The sequence below is a fragment of the Salvia miltiorrhiza genome, chromosome 6, assembly GCF_028751815.1.
Source record: "Salvia miltiorrhiza cultivar Shanhuang (shh) chromosome 6, IMPLAD_Smil_shh, whole genome shotgun sequence".
NCBI classification, from domain to species: domain Eukaryota; kingdom Viridiplantae; phylum Streptophyta; class Magnoliopsida; order Lamiales; family Lamiaceae; genus Salvia; species Salvia miltiorrhiza.
This window is the reverse complement of record NC_080392.1, coordinates 25,314,292-25,338,072: the sequence shown is the minus strand read 5'-3', so window position 1 is coordinate 25,338,072 and position 23,781 is coordinate 25,314,292. Positions and strand designations below refer to the sequence as shown.

The window sequence follows — 23,781 nt, the reverse complement described above, 5'->3', positions numbered from 1 at the left end:
ATAATATCTTGTATTTCGTTATCCTAACTTAAGACTTTCATATTTTATTTCAAATGACATATCTAATCGAGCTTAGATTATTCACTCCTAGTTACATGCTAATGAATATTAATTATTATAAGCATGAAGCAAAATTTATGATCCAAAAGGGCCTAGCCTGACTTGATATCTTATTATTCGGGTTTTAATAAGATTTTTCCCTTGTGGTATTTCTATGAATTGGTTGCACCTCGATTGTAATTATTCCTTCAAGAATTGAGGTATGACAAGATGCAACAGAACGAAGAGAGTGGGGAACAACGAAACATCGAGCAACACTCATGAAGCTACAGAAGGAGCTCCGTCGAAATACCGAGCCTATTTGACTCGAGACACAAGCACGCGCGATAAATGAGTCCACCACCGCCTCCAACAAAATTTAATGGAGCATATTTAGACACGATTCGATCTTATTTAGCCGTAATTTAATTTTTTAATTTTTAACTATTATAATTTTTATTTTAAATTTAATAAAATTATTAATTATTAATTTTTAAAAAATATTAAGGAGTAATATTTATTTTATTTAAAAATCAATTTTCAGAAAACAACATAAAAAAATTATAGAATGGGAGTCCCTCTATAGAAGGGGATTCTAAGACCAAGTTTATCGGCCACAATTTGGTGGACCTGGTCGACCTCATTAGAATAAAAAAAATTAATAATTGCTGGAGGTCGGAGAAGAGGTGGTCGACCTTTCAAAAAATAAGACCAGCCTTGGTCTCTCTCTCTCTCTTCAAATTTAATTCATTGAGTTGTGACACTTGTAATTATATTATTGGTTGAGTAGATTTTATTTAGATAATTGATAAAAATCATTATATCTTTTATATAAAATATTAAAAAAATGAAGAAATTATACCAAAATTTATATTTTTTCATTCTCTATAAATAGAGACCACTCTTGATATATTTCAATACATCTTCAAATTCTCTCATTTATCCTCTCTACATATAACTTCTATTATTTGTTTCTCTATTTTTAAATGGATGGAGACAATAATTCTTTCTTCAACTCTCAAAATTTCAATCCCTCCCAAGACTATTATCCAAATCTTGCTGATATTCCAAGCTCCAATGAATTCCCAGAGTTTGATTATGCTATGAATTCAGAATTCTCGCATAATCCAACTGATTCTCCTATTTCTGAATATCACCAAACCTCTGAAAATTTTTCTGCAAACCCTTCCAACAATGCGCAAAGTTGGACTGATATAGAAGATATATCACTAATGTCTACTTGGTGCTTTGTCAGTAACAATCCAATTGTTGGCACTAACCGAAATAGTAAGTCGTTTTGGAAAACTGTTGCAGATATGTATGAGCAAAGTCGAGTAGATAATTCAGAAATTGGAGATCGAAGGAGCATCAAATCATTGAGGAACCGTTACAAACGCCTCAACAAAAATGTAACTCTGTGGGTTGCTGCATACAAGAAAGCATATGAGCGACGAGCGAGTGGTCAGTCTAAAGAGGATATCGAGAAAGCAGCTCAAGCGATTTACGGTAAACCTAAGTTTACTCACCATGAGGTGTTTGAAAAAGTTATGAGCAGCTATCCGAACTGGGAACTGAAATTGGATAGTACTGGTTACGTACGACGTTCTCACCCAGACGACGAAGACAGTGTTGACGAAAGTCGTAGCAGCTCAAAAAAATCGATGACAGATGAAGATGTGGATCATCCAACCGACTCCACTCCAGAAACTCCAGGTAGTGATGCTTCAAAATTTCATCGTCCTATTGGTAGGGATAAAGCTAAAGCTAAGGCTAAAAGAAAAGGAAAACAAACAGAATCACAATCTTCGATAGTTTCAGATGCTTTCACTGCTGAACTACGTGAAATGAGAATCACACGCGAAAAAGAAATGAAAACATCTACGTTGAATACGTTAATGAAAAAAAACCAGTTATCTCCAGATGAGGAAGCTCTCAAACGTCGGCTAATGACAGAACTTTATGGAATGTAATCGAACTTATGATGCTTGCTTTTAATTATTGTGTTATTTAAATTATTGTTGTGTGGTTTATTTATGTAATTTCAATTTATGCAATTTCAATGTAATTTCCTTTTGTGTAATTTCAATGTAATTTCAATTTGTGCAATTTCAATGTAATTTCGCTTTGTGTAATTTCAATGTAATTTCATTTTGTGTAATTTCAATGTAATTTCATTTTGTGTAATTTCAATGTAATTCCAGTTTGTGCAATTTCAATGTAATTTCACTTTGTGTAATTTCAATGTAATTTCATTTTGTGTAATTTCAATGTAATTTCAGTTTGTACAATTTCAATGTAATTTCTCTTTGTGTAATTTCAATGTAATTTCGCTTTGTGTAATTTGAAATTTCAATGTAATTTCATTTTGTGTAATTTCAATGTAATTTCATTTTATCACGACATTTCCAAAAGCTTTAACTTTCGGTGGCACCACCCATGTGACTTCTGAATTATTGTCACGATATTTCCAAAAGCCTTTACTTTCGGTGGCACCACCACCCATGTGATTTCTGAATTATTGTGTAAGATAGCATCTGACACTTATCATGCTCTTGCTTATATATTTATCCATGTACTCTCTCAAATAACAGAACAATTATCTCTTCTATACGCTACATAGAAAAAATTCTTCTTCAAAAAATGGCCTCTAGTTCTAATATTGATGCTTCAAATTCTAGCGATGATGAAGCATGGGAACAAAGCGTTGCCAAACATAATCGCCAACTTGATCGCATCATTGAGGATGTGGTCATCCATGCCGCAAGTCCATCTGTACAACCTACCAATCATGCCATTAGAGGAAGGAGACGGTATATTGAAAGAAGACATGAGATAGGCCATGAAGGTGTGTTCGAGCAGTACTTTTTGTTACAATTGGGGTATACGATCGAGTGAACTTTTACAACTCAAACTAAAACAATCGATGCTAGGAAACTGAACTAAGAAAATGAACAGATTAGAAATAACAAGGAGACTAGAATGAGATTACAATGAAATAAAAACAAACGTGAGAATGGCGTCGAGTCGAGATGAATCTCTTCCCGCATGAAGATTATCGCCCCGGTAGTGCTCACGGTGTTAGCGAATCTTCCCCAAAGGTAAAACGACGACGTCTCGTTGGATGTAGCACCACAATCCGGCGAGCTCCGGCGAACGTAATGGGATCGAGAACTGAGCAGAATGCAGTGAGAGTAAGTGAGCAATATGCAGATTTTTGTGTGTTCATGCTTATGCACTAAGACCTCTATTTATAAGCCATTCACCATGAGGGGAATTCAATCTGCATAATGGGAAATTAACCCACCATGTAACTGTCTGGATGTTACAACAATTTGAATTCAGAAGTTACATAATTCATTCTGCATCAATTCCAGAATTCAAAATGATGAGCAGTTTCGAAAACTGCTGCAGCTCTTCAAAAGCTTGGGCGGGCTGAATGGATGGGCTTCTGTTGGGCTGAAAAATAAATACAATTGGGTCGAGAATTAACAATCCAAAAAGCTCAAAAGTAATTTGTCCAAAAAATTATATAGTTTGGACCCAAACACCACCCAAAGCACCAATTGCCAAGATCCAAGTCCTTGGCCGCGGCCCGTACCCGACCTGCCCGTCCGGCGGCGGCGGCGTCGTCCGTCCGATCGATCGTCGGCGCGCGTGTGTGCGCGCAAGGCCAAGGCCTTCATCCAAGCCCACTAGCAAGCCCACAAGTTATTTGCTCCATGAGCATTGCTATTCTTATACAAGAGTATTCTTCCATTGTTTTCCAATGTGGGACAATAACACTTCACAAGTGTTATTTCCCTTCTCAACATCCAAACTTTGATATACAATATCTCACTCACCGGAAATCGGTTTTGAGACTTCAAGTATACCACGTTCATCTACTCGAGACGTAGATTAACATCCACTAATTATTTCAATTAAATAACAAATATTTAATTAAATAATTAATTCCAGAAATGGTCTAAAAATCATATTTCCAACAATCCCCCACATGAGTGAGAAAGCCGTATGCAGATGTATGCAGACACTTAGCTCAGTCCTCTTAAGAAACAATATTGCATTTGGAAAGGTAGCTTGTGGCTTTGAACCTACCATAGGCAATTTTATCGAGTATACCGGCGGCCTAGTAGATATGATTCCTTGGACTAGTCCTCCTCGGTGTATACTGAGTCAACAATATTGACACAATATTGCTTCAACCCTCATTCGTTCTTACGTTTGTGTCCATTACGGGCCTTGGAACACCCCTTTGGATTCATAAGTGTTTCAATCGAAGCGGCCACACTTCACACTTATATAGGTAACTCTTAACTCAAGCATCCTGCTATACTTGTCCTCATTGAGGAATTCTAGAGTTATTAAAAGTCAAAGACTTAACCTCACCACATGCAGGTTTCCGAACACTCACTGTTCTACAAGGAATAGGCAACTCGAGTGTTTAACACACAGATTCTCATAGCTTAGTTATCCCATAAAACCAAGTTCTTGGGATCCTCCAGTCATCATGGTTGGGTATCCACTATGATCATCTTTAAGATGTAGATTTCAAACCCATTCCCCCTAACAGTCTATACATTTGATCTCGATGGATACTTTTAGTCAACGGATCGGCTATATTATCAATTGATCTTATATAATCAATTGTGATAACACCACTCGTGATCAAATGTCTCACGGTATTATGGCGTCGACGAATATGTCTCGACTTACCGTTATACAAATTATTTTGTGCTCGTCCGATGGCAGCTTGACTATCACAAAGAATTATTACAGACGACACAGGTTTAGACCAACATGAAATATCCTCGAGGAAATTTCTAAGCCACTCGGCTTCTTCACCAGCTTTATCCAAAGCTATGAATTCAGATTCCATGGTCGATCTAGCAATACAAGTTTGCTTCTTGGATTTCCAAGACACAGCACCACCCCCCACAGTGAATACATAACCGCTCGTTGAGAACGAGTCTTTGGCATCAGATATCCAATTTGCATCACAGTACCCTTCAAGTACAGGGGGCTCCCTAGTATAATGAATTGCGTAGTTCTGAGTATATTTCAAATATCTCAAGACTCTTTCAAGAGCTTTCCAATGTTCATTACTAGGATTGGCTGTAAAGCTGCTTAATTTGTTGACCGAGCATGCTATATCGGGACGAGTGCAATTTGTTAGATACATCAAGCTCCCAATAATCTTAGCATATTCTATCGCATCAACAGGTTCTCCCTTATGTACATTCAAATGTACACTAGGTTCCCATGGAGTCTTAGCTATTGGCTTATCAAAAGCATTGAACTTCTTTAACACTTTCTCAACATAGTGAGATTGTGTTATAGCAATACCATCAGGCTTTCTTAGAATTTTAATTCCAAGAATTACATCAGCTAAGCTCATATCTTTCATGCTAAAGTTTTTACTTAGCATATTTTTCGTTTCTTGAATCACTCGGGAATTACTCCCCATGATGAGCATGTCATCTACATAAAGACAAACAATAGCATAGCTGTTATTAGAATTCTTAATGTAGACGCACTTGTCACACTCATTGATTCTGAATCCATTTGACAACATTACGCCGTCAAACTTCAAATGCCATTGAAGCGGTGCTTGCTTCAATCCATATAAAGACCGTTGGAGTTTGCATACTTTGTGCTCTTGCCCAGGTACTACAAACCCTTCAGGCTGCTTCATATAAATTTCATCTTCCAACTCGCCGTATAAGAATGCAGTTTTCACATCCATTTGGTGTATCTCGAGATTGTGCAAAGCAGCAATAGCGAGAAGTATCCTAATAGATGTCAACCTAATCACAGGCGAATATGTATCAAAGAAATCATACCATTCTTTCTGCCTGAAACCTTGAACGACAAGTCGGGCTTTGTACTTATCTATAGTACCATCAGATTTGTACTTCTTCTTTAGGATCCATTTGCATCCTAAAGATTTACTTCCAGGTGGTAGATCCACTAACACCCAAGTATGATTCTGCATAATGGAATCAACTTCAATATCTATGGCTTCTTTCCATAGAGCTGCATCAGAGCCAGATAAAGCTTCTTTGATCGTCACCGGTTCGCCGTCTAACATTAAGACAACATAATCCGGTCCATAGACCTTAGCTTTTCTAACCCGTTCCCCACGTCTTGGTTCTACATCCACAGGTTTAGACCTTGGTCTTTTCCTATTAGGTGGTACAGGATTAGAACTCGTGGCATCATCTACTTGTGTAGAACTACTAGCTACGTCTAGAGGTTTAGAACTCGTAGCTTCACTGTCAACTCCATTGTTCGAGTTAGACACACCCTTATCCTTATTGGGATAGATATTTTCAAAGAATATAGCATTCCTTGATTCTATCGTTGTCCCAACATGTATATCGGCTATCTCCGATTTGTGCACTATGAAACGATAGGCACTGCTATTAAGCGCATAACCAATGAAGATACAATCCACCGTTTTAGGTCCAATTGTAACTTGCTTTGGTAAAGGCACTTCTACCTTAGCTAAACACCCCCACACTTTGAGATATTTATACGAATGTTTCCTACCTTTCCATAGCTCATAGGGAGTTACATCTTTCCCTTTGAGTGGAATTTTGTTCAAGATATAGTTAGCCGTTAAGACAGCTTCCCCCCACATGGTTTAGGGTAATCCTGAACTAATCAACAAGGCATTCATCATCTCCTTAAGAGTTCGATTCTTGCATTCAGCAACGCCATTAGATTGTGGTGAATAAGGAGCCGTCGTTTGATGGATTATACCATTTTCATTGCATAATTCAGCAAACGGAGCTACATATTCTCCACCTCTATCACTTCGAACCATCTTAATTCGACATCCAAGTTGATTCTCGGCTTCATTTTTGAAGTTCTTAAAAGCTTCAATAGCCTCATCTTTACTTTTCAATAAGTAAAGGTAACAATACCTTGTGCAATCGTCTATAAAGGTAATAAAGTACTTCTTACCGCCTCTAGTTTGCACAAACTTTAAATCACAAACGTCGGTGTGAATTAGTTCTAATAGTTTAGTGCTCCTTTCAACCGATTTAAACGGCAACTTAGCCATTTTGGCTTCAACACAAACTTCACATTTCTCTTGTGAGTTATATTCATCAATGTTTAGTAAATTCATTTTTACTAATCTTTTTATAGCATTTAGATTAACATGTCCAAGTCTACAATGCCATAAATCGGAACACTCAATCAAGTAAGCAGAAGAAGTAGATTCTTTCTTATTGATAGTTGCCTTGGCAGGCTTACAAGCTCTCACGCCAAGTTTGAAAAGCCCTTCGGAGGCATAGCCTTTCCCAAGGAACTTTCCCCACTTGCGAATTACAACATAATCAGCTTTGAAAAACAATTCAAAATCTTTCTTAGTGAGCTTAATGCCCGAAATCAAATTCTTTCGGACGGTGGGAACATGTAGCACGTCCTTCAAGGTGATCTCCACGCCTGAAGTGAGTTGAAGAACCACATCTCCCATGCCAAGGACTTGAGAAGTCCGCTCGCTAGCCTCCATGATCGTCTTGTTTTCCACTTCTTTGTAGTTGTGGAACAACTCACGATTGATGCAAATGTGGACGGTAGCGCCGGTATCCACGAACCAAGCATTTGGGCTATTAACATGATTTACCTCAGAAATCATCGCCGCAAGGTCATCTTGGTCCCAATCGTCGAAGTCCTTCTCGACATTGTTGACGTTGTTCTTCGTCTTCTTCCACTTGGGCTTACGACAATCCTTAGCCATGTGACCATGTTTGTCACAATTGTAACATACACCATCAAACTTTGATGGTTGACCACCACCTTGCTTCCCTTTGCCCTTGTTATTTGTAGGGCGACCACGCTTGTTGGAAGGACCGCCTTTCTCGGTGAGATTGGCCTTTGCATCCATCGGCGCTTTGCCCTTTTGATCACGACTTCTCACGTGATCCTCCATTTGAAGCTTTGACACCAAGTTTGCCACGGACATCTCCGAGCGCTCATGCTTCAAAAGGTTTTGAAAGCTCCTCCAACTAGGAGGCAACTTCTCGATGATGATCGCTACAAGTAGCGCATCCGCCAAGGGCATTCCTTCGGCTTGAACTTCGTGTGAGAGAGTTTGGAACTCTTCCACTTGGTCCATCACGGAGCGGGAGTCGACCATCTTGTAGTCCAACTACTTGGCGACGACATACTTTGTAGTATTCGTCTTGTCCACTTGATATTTGAGATCAAGTGCCTCCCACGCCTCTTTCGCGGTCTTATGGACCTTGAAGACGTTGTAGAGCCGATCGTCCAAGGACATGAGAACGGTGTTGCGGCACAAGTAGTCGCCTTGGCACCAATTCGCATACCCAGCACGAACCTCGAAGCTCGTCTCCCCTTCACTCGGGGTTGGAGGCGCATCCTCCGTCAAGAAATCGGCAAACCCCACGGTTGTGAGGTAGAACAACATCTTTTCTTGCCAATACTTGAAGTTCTTGCCCGAGAAAATGGAGGGTTTCTCGGCAAGACCCAACGTCCTCGACGTTTTCAACGGGGCCATGGTGGAAGTGGTGTTGGATTTGTATACTGAAAGCAAGAACTTTTTATGCTTGTATACATTGATTCCCGTGTTCACTATTTTATCTCCTATCTGATTGTGTTCATGATTGCATATGTATGTTATTTATCTCTATATAAGTAGATTATATGGTGTGTTGTAGATCACAGAAGACCGTATAATTGGAATAACCTTAAGAGATATAATATAATCACAGCCGAAATAACTCTAGGACAAGTTATTGGTTTAGGCTGCGGTATAGATGGAAGTAGTTTATCTTGACTACTTATCTATACTGATACGTCATAACGTATTGATAGGACCACAGTGAGATGTATTCTTCTATCTGACTTAAGTGAAGAATCAAGATCTTGGTAACTTATATGATCTTAATACTAATAAGATTTCAGATATATATGTTGATTCGTTTATCACTTTGATTTACTATAAGTGAGAGTTATATAGTAACTTGAGTACTCTGTATATTGGGTGATAGCAGTTAATATATGATATTTGATTATCTGTATTAGTACTCGTATCCGATAGAGGATAATGACATCCCCTTAAGGAGCTCAATAATGTTTATTGCGTTAAACCATGCAGGTTGATTAAGTTCAGGCGCAATAATAAGTTTTGAGTGGTACTGCTTAAGGATTACAAGAGATTAATTAATTAAGGCTGTTAGAGCTCTAATTAATTAATGGATGTCGGATATTTTAAATACGAGGATTTAATAAGTCTAAATACAAGCCCCGACTCAAATGCCGGCAATAAAGGGGTAAGTCAATATTGGTTCTCTAGTGGAATGAACTGATATTTATAAATTAATTATGGTCTGGGCTGATCATAGATAAATTAATTTATTTGAGACCCATCTTTATTCCTTGTATCTGGTCCCTGGACTGGCCCAATGTCTCCTAGCCCAAGTAGGGCTAGAAATCGCCCCTGCACCAAAAATGGCGCCCCCTCCTTTCTTCTGTATTATAAAATACTGATGTCAGCTCTCAGGAAACACACACTGATAATTATTAGGGTTTCTGAGAGCTAAGGAGGCGCAGGAAACGTGTAGGGTGATTTCTAGCTTGGGACTTTCATAGCTCGTTGTCCATCCAACGGTGAAAGCTGAGTGGGATACAGTCGAGAAGATCAGAACTGGAGTCTTTCGACACGATCATCAACGACCTCTGCATCCGCTTCACAAGTAAGTAATTCCTAACACCTATGTGCAGCTGTTAAATTCATAGGAGCATGTTTAAGATTAATCGTTGTATGATAAACTAATAAAAACTAAGAAACGATCATCGGGCAAAGCGGAACGTTAATTCAATTTAATATTCCTTCAATTGGTATCAGAGCCCAGGATTAATTTCTTGGCTCTATTATTAATTTATGTACGATTAATAATGTGCGTTGTTTTTACTGCTGTTGTTCTTCGTGGTTTGTTGATTTGTGGAATACGTCGTTTGACGTTGTTATCGTTTTTCACCACGAGAAAAATCCGTGGTTAGATTAAGTTTTTCAAATTGTATTTGTTTTTTCTTTGTAATCTGTAAAACTGAGGAACGGGACAAGAACGACGACGAATCAACGACGGATGAACGGTGTAAGGAGGAGACGTGCGGGGTGCCGTGCGGCCGAACTGCCGGCGCTGAGGGCAGCGCGCGCACGAGCGCTTGCTCGCCGTGTGCGCTGGAGGCTGCTGCAAGCTGGGGCTGGGCGAGCAAGCAAGGAAGCAGCCGGCAAGGATGGTGCACGCCCGAGGCCGCGCCTACGCGCTCTGCGCGCTGCGCGCCCAGCGGGCGACGCGCTGCCGCTGCTGCCGCCTGCTGGAGCTGCTGTCGCTGCTGTCGCCGTACGCTGGAGCTGCTGGAGGTGCCGCTGCTGCTGCTGGAGGCGCCGAGGGCTGCTGCTGTTGTTGCTGGAGGAGTCGTGCGCTGCCGACTGCCGCTGTTGCACGCCGAGGAGGCTGCTGCCAGCGCCAGGCTGCCTTGTGCGCCAGGGCGCTGCGGCGGCGCCGGGTGGCTGCTGCGCGGTGGAGGGGCGGCTGTTCGTGGGAGACGGCGGCAGCTAGGGTTTCCAAACCCTAGCTGCGTGTCTCAAACCCTAGGGGGCCCAAACCCTAATTCCAACGACGGGCCTAAAATGTTCGGGCCAAGTTTTAGTTTTTGGGTTTTCTTTTTTATTTATTTATTTTAAATAGAATAGATGTTGGGGTTCCACAAATGGGTCACGAAGAATTTTATTTCTTTATTTCTGTTCTTTGCATGTCGTGGTGTTAATCCCTTATGCTCTTTACCTGTTTTTGTTCGTCTCTACTTGTTAATATGCTTTATTAACTGCGCTTAGACAAGCATGATAGTAGGTTTATCATTTTCTTAAGCATGTTTTAGAATTCTGCGAGCATGTTTTACATGTTGCGTTCTAGTAAAGCATGATTAGGATTATGTGCTTGAGCATGAACAGACCTTTTGAATTAAAAAGACTAAGCAGTTTTTAATAATTTTAACCAATTAAAATTATTTCTAGACCTCCACATGCGGTCTCTAGACAAAGTGATTAGCAATGTGAGTAAAAGTCCACACCACGTGGCTTACTTCATATTTGTTTCTCATAAGTTTGTCAGAAGAGGTTTCTATAAAAAATATTTAAACCATTAAAGTAGTGGGAGTTATGCAGTAAACGTCCACACCACGTGGCTTACTTGTGTAATTTTCACAAGTACTTTGGAGAATGGAATTAAATAAGATAACCAAGAAAATTAAATTGAAAGCGGCATGGTCCGAGTGAGTATGTCAATTTCGAGAATTTAATTTTCAAGGTTAAAATGTGGTCATTGCTTAGATATCATATCAAGTATAATGTACAACTCCCAAAGGAGTCCCTTCTTGATGATGATATGGTCTAGTTAAGGTGCCAACTATTAATTTCCTGTGTCAAAAGATTAAGTTGACATGGAAATTAAATGACTAGGTGAATAGTCTGGTTGAGGAGTTCGTGTGTAAACGTCCACACCACGTAGCTTGCACATGGGATTCTTTGAGCGGTTGGAGGTTTCATTAATATTGTTTTATCAAAAGGTTACAATATTATTGTTACGAATTATGTGCTTCATGTTCTTACATGTTTAAATTGTTTACTTTCAGATATGTCTATGTCTCCAATCATCTCTATTCTTGCAAACCATCCTCTCACCGGTCCTAACTATATTGAATGGAAACGCCACATAATGTATATTCTTGACGCTGATGAGCACAGTTTTGTGCTTACCACTCCACGTCCCGCGCCCTTAACTGATGAGTCGACTGATGCGGAACGTGAGGCGCATAGGAGGTGGCACAAGTCGAATAATATGGCCAAGTGCTATATTATGATGACTATGTCGCAAACTTTGCAACTCCAGCATCAGGTCATGGATGACGCGACTGGCATCATGTTAAATCTCTCTGAGGTTTATGGGGAGTCCGAAAGATCTGCCCGCTTTAACATAATGAGAGAAATCTTAGCATGTAAGATGAGCGATGGCAGTTTTGTGCACGATCATGTCATGCATATGATAAATTTGTTTGACAGGCTTGATCTGCTATGAGGGGGTATTGAAGGCGAAGCCAAAGTCGATATCATCCTGAACACTCTCCCCAAATCCTATGAGAACTTCCGTCTCAATGTCGTTATGAGCAAGGCCAACTATACTCTTAATGAGTTGTTGAATGCTCTAGTTATGGCGGAGGGAGTCATGGGCACACGGAAAGAGAAAGAGGTTCTTGTCGCTGCCAAGGGATCTGCTTCTTCGTCGAAAGGCGGGAAAAAGAAGTGGAAAGTTCCAAAGGGCAAGAATGACAAAGAAGCTAGTGGGAGTGGCAAAGCCAAAGTGGACGGCCCTACCGGCGGCGTGAAGAAGCCGACGGCAAAGGGAAAGTGCTTCAAGTGCGGCAAGACTGGCATTGGAAGAAAGATTGTCCGGTGTTCAAGGCAAAGGGACAAGGTATGTCACAAGTTCTAGTAACTAAGACATGTTTAGCTTCTTTTTCTACTCATTCATGGGTAGTGGATACGGGGGCAACTGATCATGTTTGTTATACCTTGTAGGGCTTCAAGCCGACAAGGCAACTGGAAAGTGATGAGATCACCATCTCCATGGGCAATGCATCGAAGGTCGCAGCTGTTTCTATTGGAGATTTATCTTTATGTTTTGGTGATGACATTTTAGTTTTGAGAGATATTTTATATGTGCCGGAGTTTCGACGGAACATAATTTCTGTTTCAAAATTGTTTTTGGATGGATATTCTGTTACTTTTGATAGAGGTGTCTCTATCATGAAAAATAACATGACTATTTGTTCTGGAATTTTGAATAACTCTCTCTATACTATTACATGTCCAATTAAAAATTCTGTCCACGTTGCATCTACATCACAAATCTGTCCTAATCCGAATAAGAGGAAATATTATTCTCATGAACAATATACGCATGCGTAGCACCTAAGGTTAGGCCACATCAATCTAAATAGGATCCAAAGGCTCGTTACAAATGGAATCTTGAAAGACTTTCAAGTTGTTCCATTTAGAACCTGCGAATCCTGTATAGAAGGAAAGATGACGGCAAGGCCTTTTAAGGCCAAGGGGAATAGGGCCTCGCATGTGTTAGAATTAATTCACTCTAACTTGTGTGGACCGATATCCACAAATGCTCGTGGAGGGTATGAGTATTTCGTCACTTTCATTGACGATTACTCAAGATATGGGTACATTTACCTACTTCAACGCAAGTCTGAATACTTTGAGAAATTCAAAGAATTCAAGGCGGAAGTGGAGAAGAGAAAGGGTAAATCTATCAAGTCATTGCGGTCTGATCGCGGTGGCGAATACCTTGGGAACGAGTTTAAGCAATACTTGTCAGATTTTGAGATTACATCCCAATTGACTGCACAGGGTACTCCCCAACAAAATGGTGTAGCAGAGAGAAGAAACAGAACTCTTTTGGAAATGGTACGATCAATGATGAGTTATGCATCATTGCCTATTTCGTTTTGGGGATATGCCTTGGAAACAGCGGTTTATTTGCTAAATCGGGTACCGTCCAAATCGATTCCTAAAACTCCTATCGAGTTATGGTCAGGGCGTCAGCCCAGCTTGAACCATATAAAGGTATGAGGTTGTCCTGCATACGTGCTAGACAAGGAAGCGAAGAAATTGGAGCCTAGATGCGAGTTAATGCTGTTTATAGGATACCCTAAGGGAACGAAAGGTGGTTATTTTTATAATCCTAAGGATCAGAAAGTGGTTGTTAGCACCAACGCACGATTCTTGGAACAGGATTATATAAATGAACACAAGTCAAAGTCCGAGATTGTCCTTCAAGAAATCGAAGGCAATGGACAGGCGATTCCATCACCCCAGCCAAATGTGCAAGTGAATGCACCGCAGGATACTGCACAAACCATTGTCACAGCTGTACCACCACCGCTTCGTCGTAGTGGGAGGGTTGTAGTTCAACCCGATCGATTTATGTTCTTGGCAGAGTCTTCGGATCTTCTTCCTGTTGATAAACAAAAGGATATCGACCCTGATAACTTTAGACAAGCGATGAAAGATACAGATGCAGATTTTTGGTACGACGCCATGGTTTCTGAAATAGAATCCATGACTGCTATGGATGTATACGAGAAAACTGAACTACCTGATGGCTTCGAAGCTATAGGTAGTAGGTGGGTATACAAGAGAAAGCGAGATTCGGATGGCGAAGTCGCAGCTTTTAAAACTAGACTGGTGGCGAAAGGATATACCCAGGAACAGGGTATAGATTATGATGAAACCTTTTCGCCGATTGACATGCTTAAATCTATCCGAATACTCCTTGCCATAGCAGCCCACATGAACCTTGAGGTTTGGCAAATGGATGTCAAAACCGCTTTTCTAAACGGTTTCCTTGAAGAAGGAAGGGACATCTATATGCAGCAACCCGAAGGGTTTGTGAAAAAGGGCGAAGAGCATCTTGTATGGAAGCTGAAGAAGTCCATTTATGGACTTAAGCAAGCTTCGAGGTCATGGAACAAGCGTTTTGACGAGGTCATTAAATCCTATGGATTTACTCGTTGTGAAAACAAAAGTTGCGTGTACCGTTTAGATGCCAATGGCGACGTGGTTTTCCTTGCACTTTATGTAGATGATATCCTCCTCATTGGCAACAATGTTGAGTTATTATCGGACATAAAGAAGTGGTTATCCGAACAGTTTCAAATGAAGGACTTAGGAGATGCAGCGTACATCCTGGGGATCAAGGTTGTTCGTGATCGCCAGAAAATGATGTTGAGCTTATCTCAAGCGTCCTACATTGATACTGTGATTGCTCGTTTTAGCATGCAAACTGCCAAGAAAGGCTTGCTACCTTTCAGACATGGCATTCCTCTGTCTAAGGACATGTGTTCTAAGACGCCCAGTGAGGTTGAGGAAATGAGGAAGGTACCTTATGCTTCCGCCGTAGGTAGCCTCATGTATGCAATGCTTTGCACGAGACCTGATATTTGTTATGTCGTTGGCATGGTTGCAAGATATCAGTCGAACCCTAGACCATGACATTGGACTGCGGTAAAGCATATTCTCAAGTACCTGAAGAGGACTCGAGATTATAGGCTAGTTTACCAATCAGATAGTCTATATCCTTTGGGTTACACCGATTCGGATTTCCAGGCTGACCGGGATGAGAAGAGATCTACCTCTGGCTATGTGTTTACCTTGGGAGGTGGAGCTGTATCATGGCGGAGTGCAAAGCAGAAATATATTGCAGACTCCACCATGGAAGCCAAATATGTAGCTGCTTCTGAAGCTGCTAAGGAGGCTGTATGGTTCCAGAACTACCTCTTGGATCTAGGAGTGGTCCCTAATTTGCCTAAGAGTATCATAATTTAGTGTGATAACTCGGGTGCAGTGGCAAATTCTAAGGAACCCAGGAGCCACAAGGCGACCAAACACATAGAGAAAAAGTACCACATCATACGAGAAATCGTAAGCAGAGGAGATGTGTTAGTTGAGAAGATTGATACATTGGAGAACTTAGCTGACCCTTTCACGAAAAGCTTGCCGCAAAAGGCCTACGAGAAGCATGCTCGAGGGATGGGATTGCGGTTGATGCCACCCACTTAGAGAAAAACTTTATAAGTGGAAGAAGAAGGGAAGTGTTTGTTGTAATAGCTAGTATTTAGACACATTGTATACTAAAAGTTTTGCTTTAGTATAAGTGGGAGATTGTTGGATTTGTATACTGAAAGCAAGAACTTTTTATGCTTGTATACATTGATTCTTGTGTTCACTATTTTATCTGCTATCTGATTGTGTTCATGATTGCATATGTATGTTCTTTATCTCTATATAAGTAGATTATATGGTGTGTTGTAGATCACAGAAGACCGTATAATTGGAATAACCTTAAGAGATATAATATAATCACAGCCGAAATAACTCTAGGACAAGTTATTGGTTTAGGCTGCGGTATAGATGGAAGTAGTTTGTCTTGACTACTTATCTATACTGATACGTCATAACGTATTGATAGGACCACAGTGAGATGTATTCTTCTATCTGACTTAAGTGAAGAATCAAGATCTCGGTAACTTATATGATCTTAATACTAATAAGATTTCAGATATATATGTTGATTCGTTTATCACTTTGATTTACTATGAGTGAGAGTTATATAGTAACTTGAGTACTCTGTATCTTGGGTGATAGCAGTTAATATATGATATTTGATTATCTGTATTAGTACTCGTATCCGATAGAGGATAATGACATCCCCTTAAGGAGCTCAATAATGTTTATTGCGTTAAACCCTGCAGGTTGATTAAGTTCAGGCGCAATAATAAGTTTTGAGTAGTACTGCTTAAGGATTACAAGAGATTAATTAATTAAGGCTGTCAGAGCTCTAATTAATTAATGGATGTCGGATATTTTAAATACGAAGATTTAATAAGTCTAAATACAAACCCCGACTTAAATGCCGGCAATAAAGGGGTAAGTCAATATTGGTTCTCTAGTGGAATGAACTGATATTTATAAATTAATTATGGTCTGGGCTGACCATAGATAAATTAATTTATTTGAGGCCCATCTTTATTCCTTGTATCTGGTCCCTGGATTGGCCCAATGTCTCCTAGCCCAAGTAGGGCTAGAAATCGCCCCTGCACCAAAACTGGCGCCCCCTCCTTTCTTCTGTATTATAAAATACAGCTGTCAGCTCTCAGGAAACACACACTGATAATTATTAGGGTTTTTGAGAGCTAAGGAGGCGCAGGAAACGTGTAGGGTGATTTCTAGCTTGGGACTTTCATAGCTCGTTGTCCATCCAACGGTGAAAGCTGAGCGGGATACAGTCGAGAAGATCAGAACTGGAGTCTTTCGACACGATCATCAACGACCTCTGCATCCACTTCACAGGTAAGTAATTCCTAACACCTATGTGCAGCTGTTAAATTCATAGGAGCATGTTTAAGATTAATCGTTGTATGATAAATTAATAATAACCAAGAAACGATCATCGGGCAAAGCGGAACGTTAATTCAATTTAATATTCCTTCAAGTGGAACCACCCGTTGAGCCAAAGGATGAGCCGAAGAAGGTGGACGAGGTGGAGCCGATAGTAGCGGAGGCGGTGGAGCCAATGGTGGCAGAGGCGGTTGAGCCAACGGTGGCGGAGGCGGTGGAGCCGTTGGTGGCGTTGCCGGCAGCAGGGATGGTGGACGCCATTTCTCCAAGCAAAGGTTTTAGGTTTCGAAAGTTTTAATGTAAATTAAAAATCCAAACTCGAACGTGCGGCAGCAGCGTATAATCTTCTTGCGATTGTTACAATTGGGGTATACGATCGAGTGAACTTTTACAACTCAAACTAAAACAATCGATGCTAGGAAACTGAATTAAGAAAATGAACAGATTAGAAATAACAAGGAGACTAGAATGAGATTCCAATGAAATAAAAACAAACATGAGAATGGCGTCGAGTCGAGATGAATCTCTTCCCGCAACAAGATTATCGCCCCGGTAGTGCTCACGGTGTTAGCGGTACGCCAGCAATTATTCTGGAAGTAGTTGCATCACAAGACCAATGAATCTGGCATGCATTTTTTGGAACCTCAGGTTCAAGAAATGATATCAATGTACTTGATCAATCTTCTATTTTTGATGATATCTTGGAAGATCAAGCACCTAAGGTCAATTATATCGTTAATGGTCGCGAAAGGAATATGAGATATTATCTCACTGATGGTATATATCCTCAATGGGCGACATTTATCAAATCTATTCCTGCTACACAACTTCGAAAGTACCAGTGGTTAGATGATTGGGGTGCATGGTCATTGATAAATGGATGGTTGAGTGGTTGGATGGTTGCTGATAAAGATGGTCTAAAAAAAGAGACAACCTCTGTGGAGCCCCAAAGCGCTCTCCATTGTGGACGGCATCAGTCGTCGCCGCCTTACAATAATTATGATTCCGCATTATGGATTTGACACATATTTTATTTCGTTTTCTCAATCTCTGACCTCATAGATGATGAAATATCACAATTGCGGTACTATATATATATGTGGTATTATGAATTCGGTGTATATTATTCTCTCATTCCGATCCATCTCTATAAATTTTCTACACTAATCTAAAGTCTGAGAAATATGGTGGGAGCAGTAGCCAATGGTTGGGCTGCCAGGGACTCATCTGGTCATCTCTCTCCTTATTCATTTCATCTCAGGTTTGTCTCACTCACATTACCAATATTCTTTTTAATAATTTTGATTTTAATTCAATATAAATTGTTGAGAACAGAGAAACAGGTGGTGATGACATTCTATTGCGCGTTTTATACCGTGGAGTAGACCACACAGATCTCCATCAGGTGAGGAGTGAGATTGGCAAAACCAACTACCCTTTGGTTCCAGGGTAAATTCGTCTTTTGCACACTCTCCATTCATGGTGAATGATGAATTGAAGGCATGAAATAGTGGGCCAAGTAGTTGAAGTAGGGGAAGAAGTGAAGAATTTGAAAGCAGGCGATGTGGTTGGAGTGGGAGGAATCATTGGCTCTTGCCTCCGATCTGGAGCACTACTGCCGCGCCAGAGTCTTAACCTACAATCACGTTTTCCCCGACGGAACCATCACTCAAGGCGGATTTTCTTCTGCTATTGTTGTTCATCACAGGTAATTTGCAACTGAAAAATAGTATTTTTTACTATTTTTTTACTTTTTTGCTTCTAATTTGATCGATTTTATTAAGAGGGTGTGTAGGTAAGTTTATTTTTGAGAATTTATTTGACATTTCATAAATTTGCAAATTGTTAAAAGTGTTTAGATAATTGAATTTATAAACTAAAGAAATAATTGCGAGTACAAAAGAATACTAGAGAAATAAAGTTTAAAAAGTATGAAATTTAAAGTGTATATATATGATGTTAATAATAAATTATAATGTGGTTACTTTTGTAAATCTAATGTTTCTTATAAGATAATGAAAATTGTTAATTACTTATAAATACATGAATTATACCTAAATTTTAATTTTTAATCAATACTACTATTTAATTGATCAAAAAATATATGAATTTTTTATTTTTTAAAATTTAGTAATTTAGTCAGAATTAGAATCTGGGCTATACGTAATCCAATGTGGAAGCTGAAATCTATATATAATATAAAACACCAATTTTCTTTCCACCAATTTAATGACATTTTTGCAATTATAATGTCAATTAAGGATAAAAGTTTAGAAATTAAAAGAGAGTGGGATGAGAGGAGAGAGAAAAGTAGAAATCTGAGATAAGTTACGCTTCCTCTACTACTCCTCACTTTTTCCCACATTTTCTCTCTCCTCATTTATTATACATTCACCCATTTTTTCTCAATTCCAAATTTTTCTCTCTTCTAACTTATTTTTCATATTTAGATGATTTTCTAAAAATCTTTAAATTTAATTTATGAAAATATATTCGACATTTATCTTAAATTAAAGATCATGACAAGATTTTTAATTTGATATGAAAATCATTAAATGTGAATTTGAAATAAATAAGTTATTATAATTTAAAATTTTAAAGTGATTATATTTTCTCTCCTCTTTCTTTTTCTATATTCTTTCATTTTTTTCATCTCTCTCCTTATTCACTCCACGTTATTATATTATCTATATATTAATCTCTCTCCACAAAATTTATCATGTTCTCTTCTCTTTTGATAAAAAGAACAAATAAAACATTAAATTTATTCGTTGGATTACTTTATCAAACATAACATAAAAATATGTAAATAAAAACTTTTAATTAAAAAATATGATGCACTATTATCAACAAACGTTGAGACGATATTATAAAAATATTTATTAATTTTAATTTTATAGAAAATAATAGTCAAATATCAAAGAACTATCTCAAATTTGAGATAGAGTAGATAATATTTTGAACTATATAAATTTTAAATTTTTTAAAAAAATACCAAAATTTGTTAAGTTTGTGTTATGTATAATCTTTAATATACAAGGTTTGTGTTATATTCTCCTTTCTTTGAACTTGTTTGAACCATTTTATTTTACTCTCTTTCTTTCTTCAGATATTTATAATATTAGAAAAATAGAAAAATATCATTATAATATTTTTTTTCTAAGATTTGACATAAAGTATATACATCTTTATATAATGGAGTACTATAAAAGATGAGTTATTTTATTTTGTTTTCGTTTGTTGGTGAAAAAATAATTAAATGTCTTTTTTTTTCTTGCAAAAAAACTTACATGATTGTTTGATTATAATTATTTTAATTTAATGCAATTAAGGAGAAGGAAATTTCAATATGAATTTGTAAAAAAATAGTTATTTATCTTAAAATTAGAATTTAAAATGTAGTATAGATTTATTTAATAATATGTACAAATTATTTATTTGTTTGTATAAACATATTTGTTGTTATATTTTATTTTTATATTATTCGTATTTTTTCTATTTTTGTAATTATTTTTGGGCTATTTAAATATGAACTTTTAATAATAATGCAGTTCGTACTTTTAAGAGCCCAAAATTATTATATGACGTCTATTAATATTGTTATTGATAGTTTTAGCGTTATTTGCTCAAAATGAGATTCACTTAAATTATATGCTTTATAATCAGTAAATTTAATTATTATACAATAGTCATCAAATTTAATACTTATACTCCTACTCATTAAGTTGATAAATTATCAAATACTAATATTTAAATTAACATAATTTTTTTGTTATTAATTAATTTAACTCATAAATAATACTCCCTCCGTCCCATGAAGCATGACACACTTCTTTTCGGCACGGGAATTAAGAAATTGGTATTTTGTGTGTTAAATGTGGTAGGTGAAAAAAATGAAAATGTGAATAAAGGGTAAATTTTTTACCATTTTTAGAAACGTGTCATGCTTCGTGGAACAGACCAAAAAGAAAACTGTGTCATGCTTCGTGGGACGGAGGGAGTACTTCCTTCGTCCCACTCTAATAGGTTCACTTCTTTTGGGCACGGAGATTAAGAAACTTACTTTTCAGGAGTAAGTGGCGTGGTTTACACCAATTAAGTATATTTTCTTTACTGAAAATGAAAAACGAGCCTATCGGAGTGAGACATCTCAAAAAGGAAAACGAACCTATTAGAATGGGACGGAGGGAGTAATATATTTATATAAATTAAAATTTTAAAAATAAATAAATATATCGTGGCCCGTGCATCGCACGGGAGGATGTACTAGTTATGTAGTAATTCGGAAATAAGAATTGCACTTGAATCTATATGCCATTGGTCAATATTGAACGAATGACATTTCTGACTTTTGAATTGCTATACAGTACATCCTTCAGCCTTCCTTCCGAAAAAGAGTCGTATTTATTTTTTTTTCACAAAAAAAATTAATTTAATTTTTTGAACCATCATATCATAACATACATTTTCTCTTATATTTAACTATAAATTATATTTTTATCTTATTTTTTAACTAATAATATTTTTTTATTCTACTTTTTTGTACTAACATTATTCATACAAATTGTACATTTATTCTAATTACAATAACATTAACAACTTTATTAAAACTTGTGTCAACCTTTAAACGAGACTCTATTTCGTGGACGGAGGGAGTAATTAATTTCTAACTTTCAAATGGTACTCCTTCCGTCTCACTTATAACAACACAATAGAAATGACACAAATTAAAAGGGAAAGTTTGTCATTATAAGTGAGACTCATGGAGTATTAAATGTGAGACATTTAAACTGGAGCCGAATTTCAAAATATGAAAAATGATACTTCCTCCGTCCCTGAAATGGCTTCCTCTTTGGGGACGGCACGAGTTTTAATAAAAAGTTGTAAAGTGTATTGATAGTAGAGAAAAAATGATATTATTGGAAAATGTGAAAAGTGTTATAATTAGTATTGATAATGGTCAAAAAATTAAAAATAAGAATAAATAAAGTATTATTAGTGGTGGGGTAGGTGTCCAAAATGGAAAGAAAGAAAGAGAAGTTATTTGGGGACGTCCCAAAATGGAAAAAAAAGGAAGTTATTTTAGGGACGGAGGGAGTAGTATTGTCTAAAATCCAAAATAATTTAGGTGCGCTTGGTGTATTTTTTGAAAATTAAGGCTTAATTAAGGAGGAAAATGGCAACAGATTTGCAGTTAAAATCCCTGAAAAGCTAGAAGCGGCTCAAGCTGCGCCGCTGCTGTGCGCGCAGGAGTGACGGCATACAGCCCTCTGAAACAGTTCAAAGATTGCAGGTCACCTCGCTGTCATGATAGCAAAGGCGATGGGGCATCACGTCACCGTCATAAGCTCTTCCCACAAGAAAAGGGAGGAGGCCATGGAGCACCTCGGTGCCGACGCCTATCTAGTGAGCAGCGACGAGGCTGCAATGGCGGAAGCTGCAGACAGCCTCGATTATATTCTCGACACGGTGCCTGCTCTTCATCCCCTGGAGCTCTACATTTCACTCCTCAAAGCGCAGGGAAAGCTGTTATTAGTAGGAGCACCTCCTCATCCACTTGAGTTTATAGCTTCCCATCTCATTCTAGGTATCATCAATTCAATTATCCATTTGCATCCAAGTAATTAATGTTTAATGAGATTTGGTATGCATCAGGGAAAAAGGCGATAGAGGGAAGTCTGATGGGAAGCATGAAAGATATGGAACAAGTGTTGAATTTGTGGGCGGATAAGGGATTGAAGAGCATGATTGAGGTGGTGAACGCAGAGTGTGTTAACGAAGCGTTCGAGAGGATGGAGAGAAATGATGTGAGATACAGATTTGTGCTTGATGTAGCTGCTTGGACCAACAAACTTCACTAACTCTACTGCACTGCATCGAGCTTTGAGGTTTCATGTTTTCAAACTCAGTGGATTTATTTTTAGTTTCATTTTATGCTTCAATACGTACATTTCTATATATGAAAAATAAGAGGAAAGATAAAAGAGGCGTTTTTGTTGCATTAATGCAGCTGCCGCTACTAATGTATTTTACTCAGTTTGTTTCAAAATTGATGGATTAACGCCAGCGGAAACCTCGAAGTAGTTAAGATACTAATGTACTCCCTCCGTCCCGCTGGAAATTGTTTAAATATTAAGTATAGAGAGAGAGTGTATTGTCAAAAAAAGAAATGAGACATTTGGAGTAGGACAACCCAAACTAAAAAATGGAGTGGGACGGAGGGAGAGTAACTTTTAAGAAAGATACCACTACAAAATTTCCGTAACTACGGAAATTTCCGTAGCTAAAAACAATAATTTCGTAGCTAAACAGTTTTACTTACGGATCGGAAACGAACGTCGTCCGATGGTATATGGCTCGTTGCTAAATTTTTAGTCACAGAAAAGCGTGTCGTCGTTAACGTTAGCTACAGAAATCTCCCTCGCCGGAGTGTGTCGCCGTAATCGTCGTCTAACTATCAGCAACGAAATTAGCTCCGTAGCTAAATGGCTATGGAAACATCCGTAGCTAAGTGGCTCGTTAGCTACGGAAAAATCCGTAGCTAAGTTGCTAAAATTTTGTATTTTTTATTTTAGTTTTTGTTCACCTAGTTACGACCTGTTACATACTCGATTTGCAACAATTAATATTATTTCAATATCCAACACACATACTCATTATCACATATATAAACTATTTTAAAACAAATTAAACACCTAGGAATAGTCAATATCATAGTCATAAACCAAAATAGTTTAGAA

The 23,781-nt window shown here is 38.1% G+C and overlaps 2 protein-coding genes across 2 annotated transcripts; both read left to right on the top strand.

Moving 5' to 3' along the window:
- Positions 1-1,025: 1,025 nt before the first annotated feature.
- LOC130990678 (glutathione S-transferase T3-like) lies at positions 1,026-2,009 on the top strand. Its single transcript, XM_057914901.1, has one exon. The coding sequence runs from the start codon at positions 1,026-1,028 to the stop codon at positions 2,007-2,009; it is 984 nt and encodes a 327-aa protein (XP_057770884.1).
- A 16,133-nt stretch (positions 2,010-18,142) lies between these two features.
- LOC130990940 (probable cinnamyl alcohol dehydrogenase) lies at positions 18,143-23,046 on the top strand. The gene is given in 8 exon segments (XM_057915162.1): positions 18,143-18,302; positions 18,377-18,490; positions 18,542-18,637; positions 18,639-18,749; positions 22,228-22,285; positions 22,288-22,328; positions 22,330-22,628; positions 22,697-23,046. Coding segments are annotated over 8 exon segments (1,002 nt in total). The 5' UTR covers positions 18,143-18,225; the 3' UTR covers positions 22,903-23,046.
- The last annotated feature ends 735 nt before the right edge of the window (positions 23,047-23,781 follow it).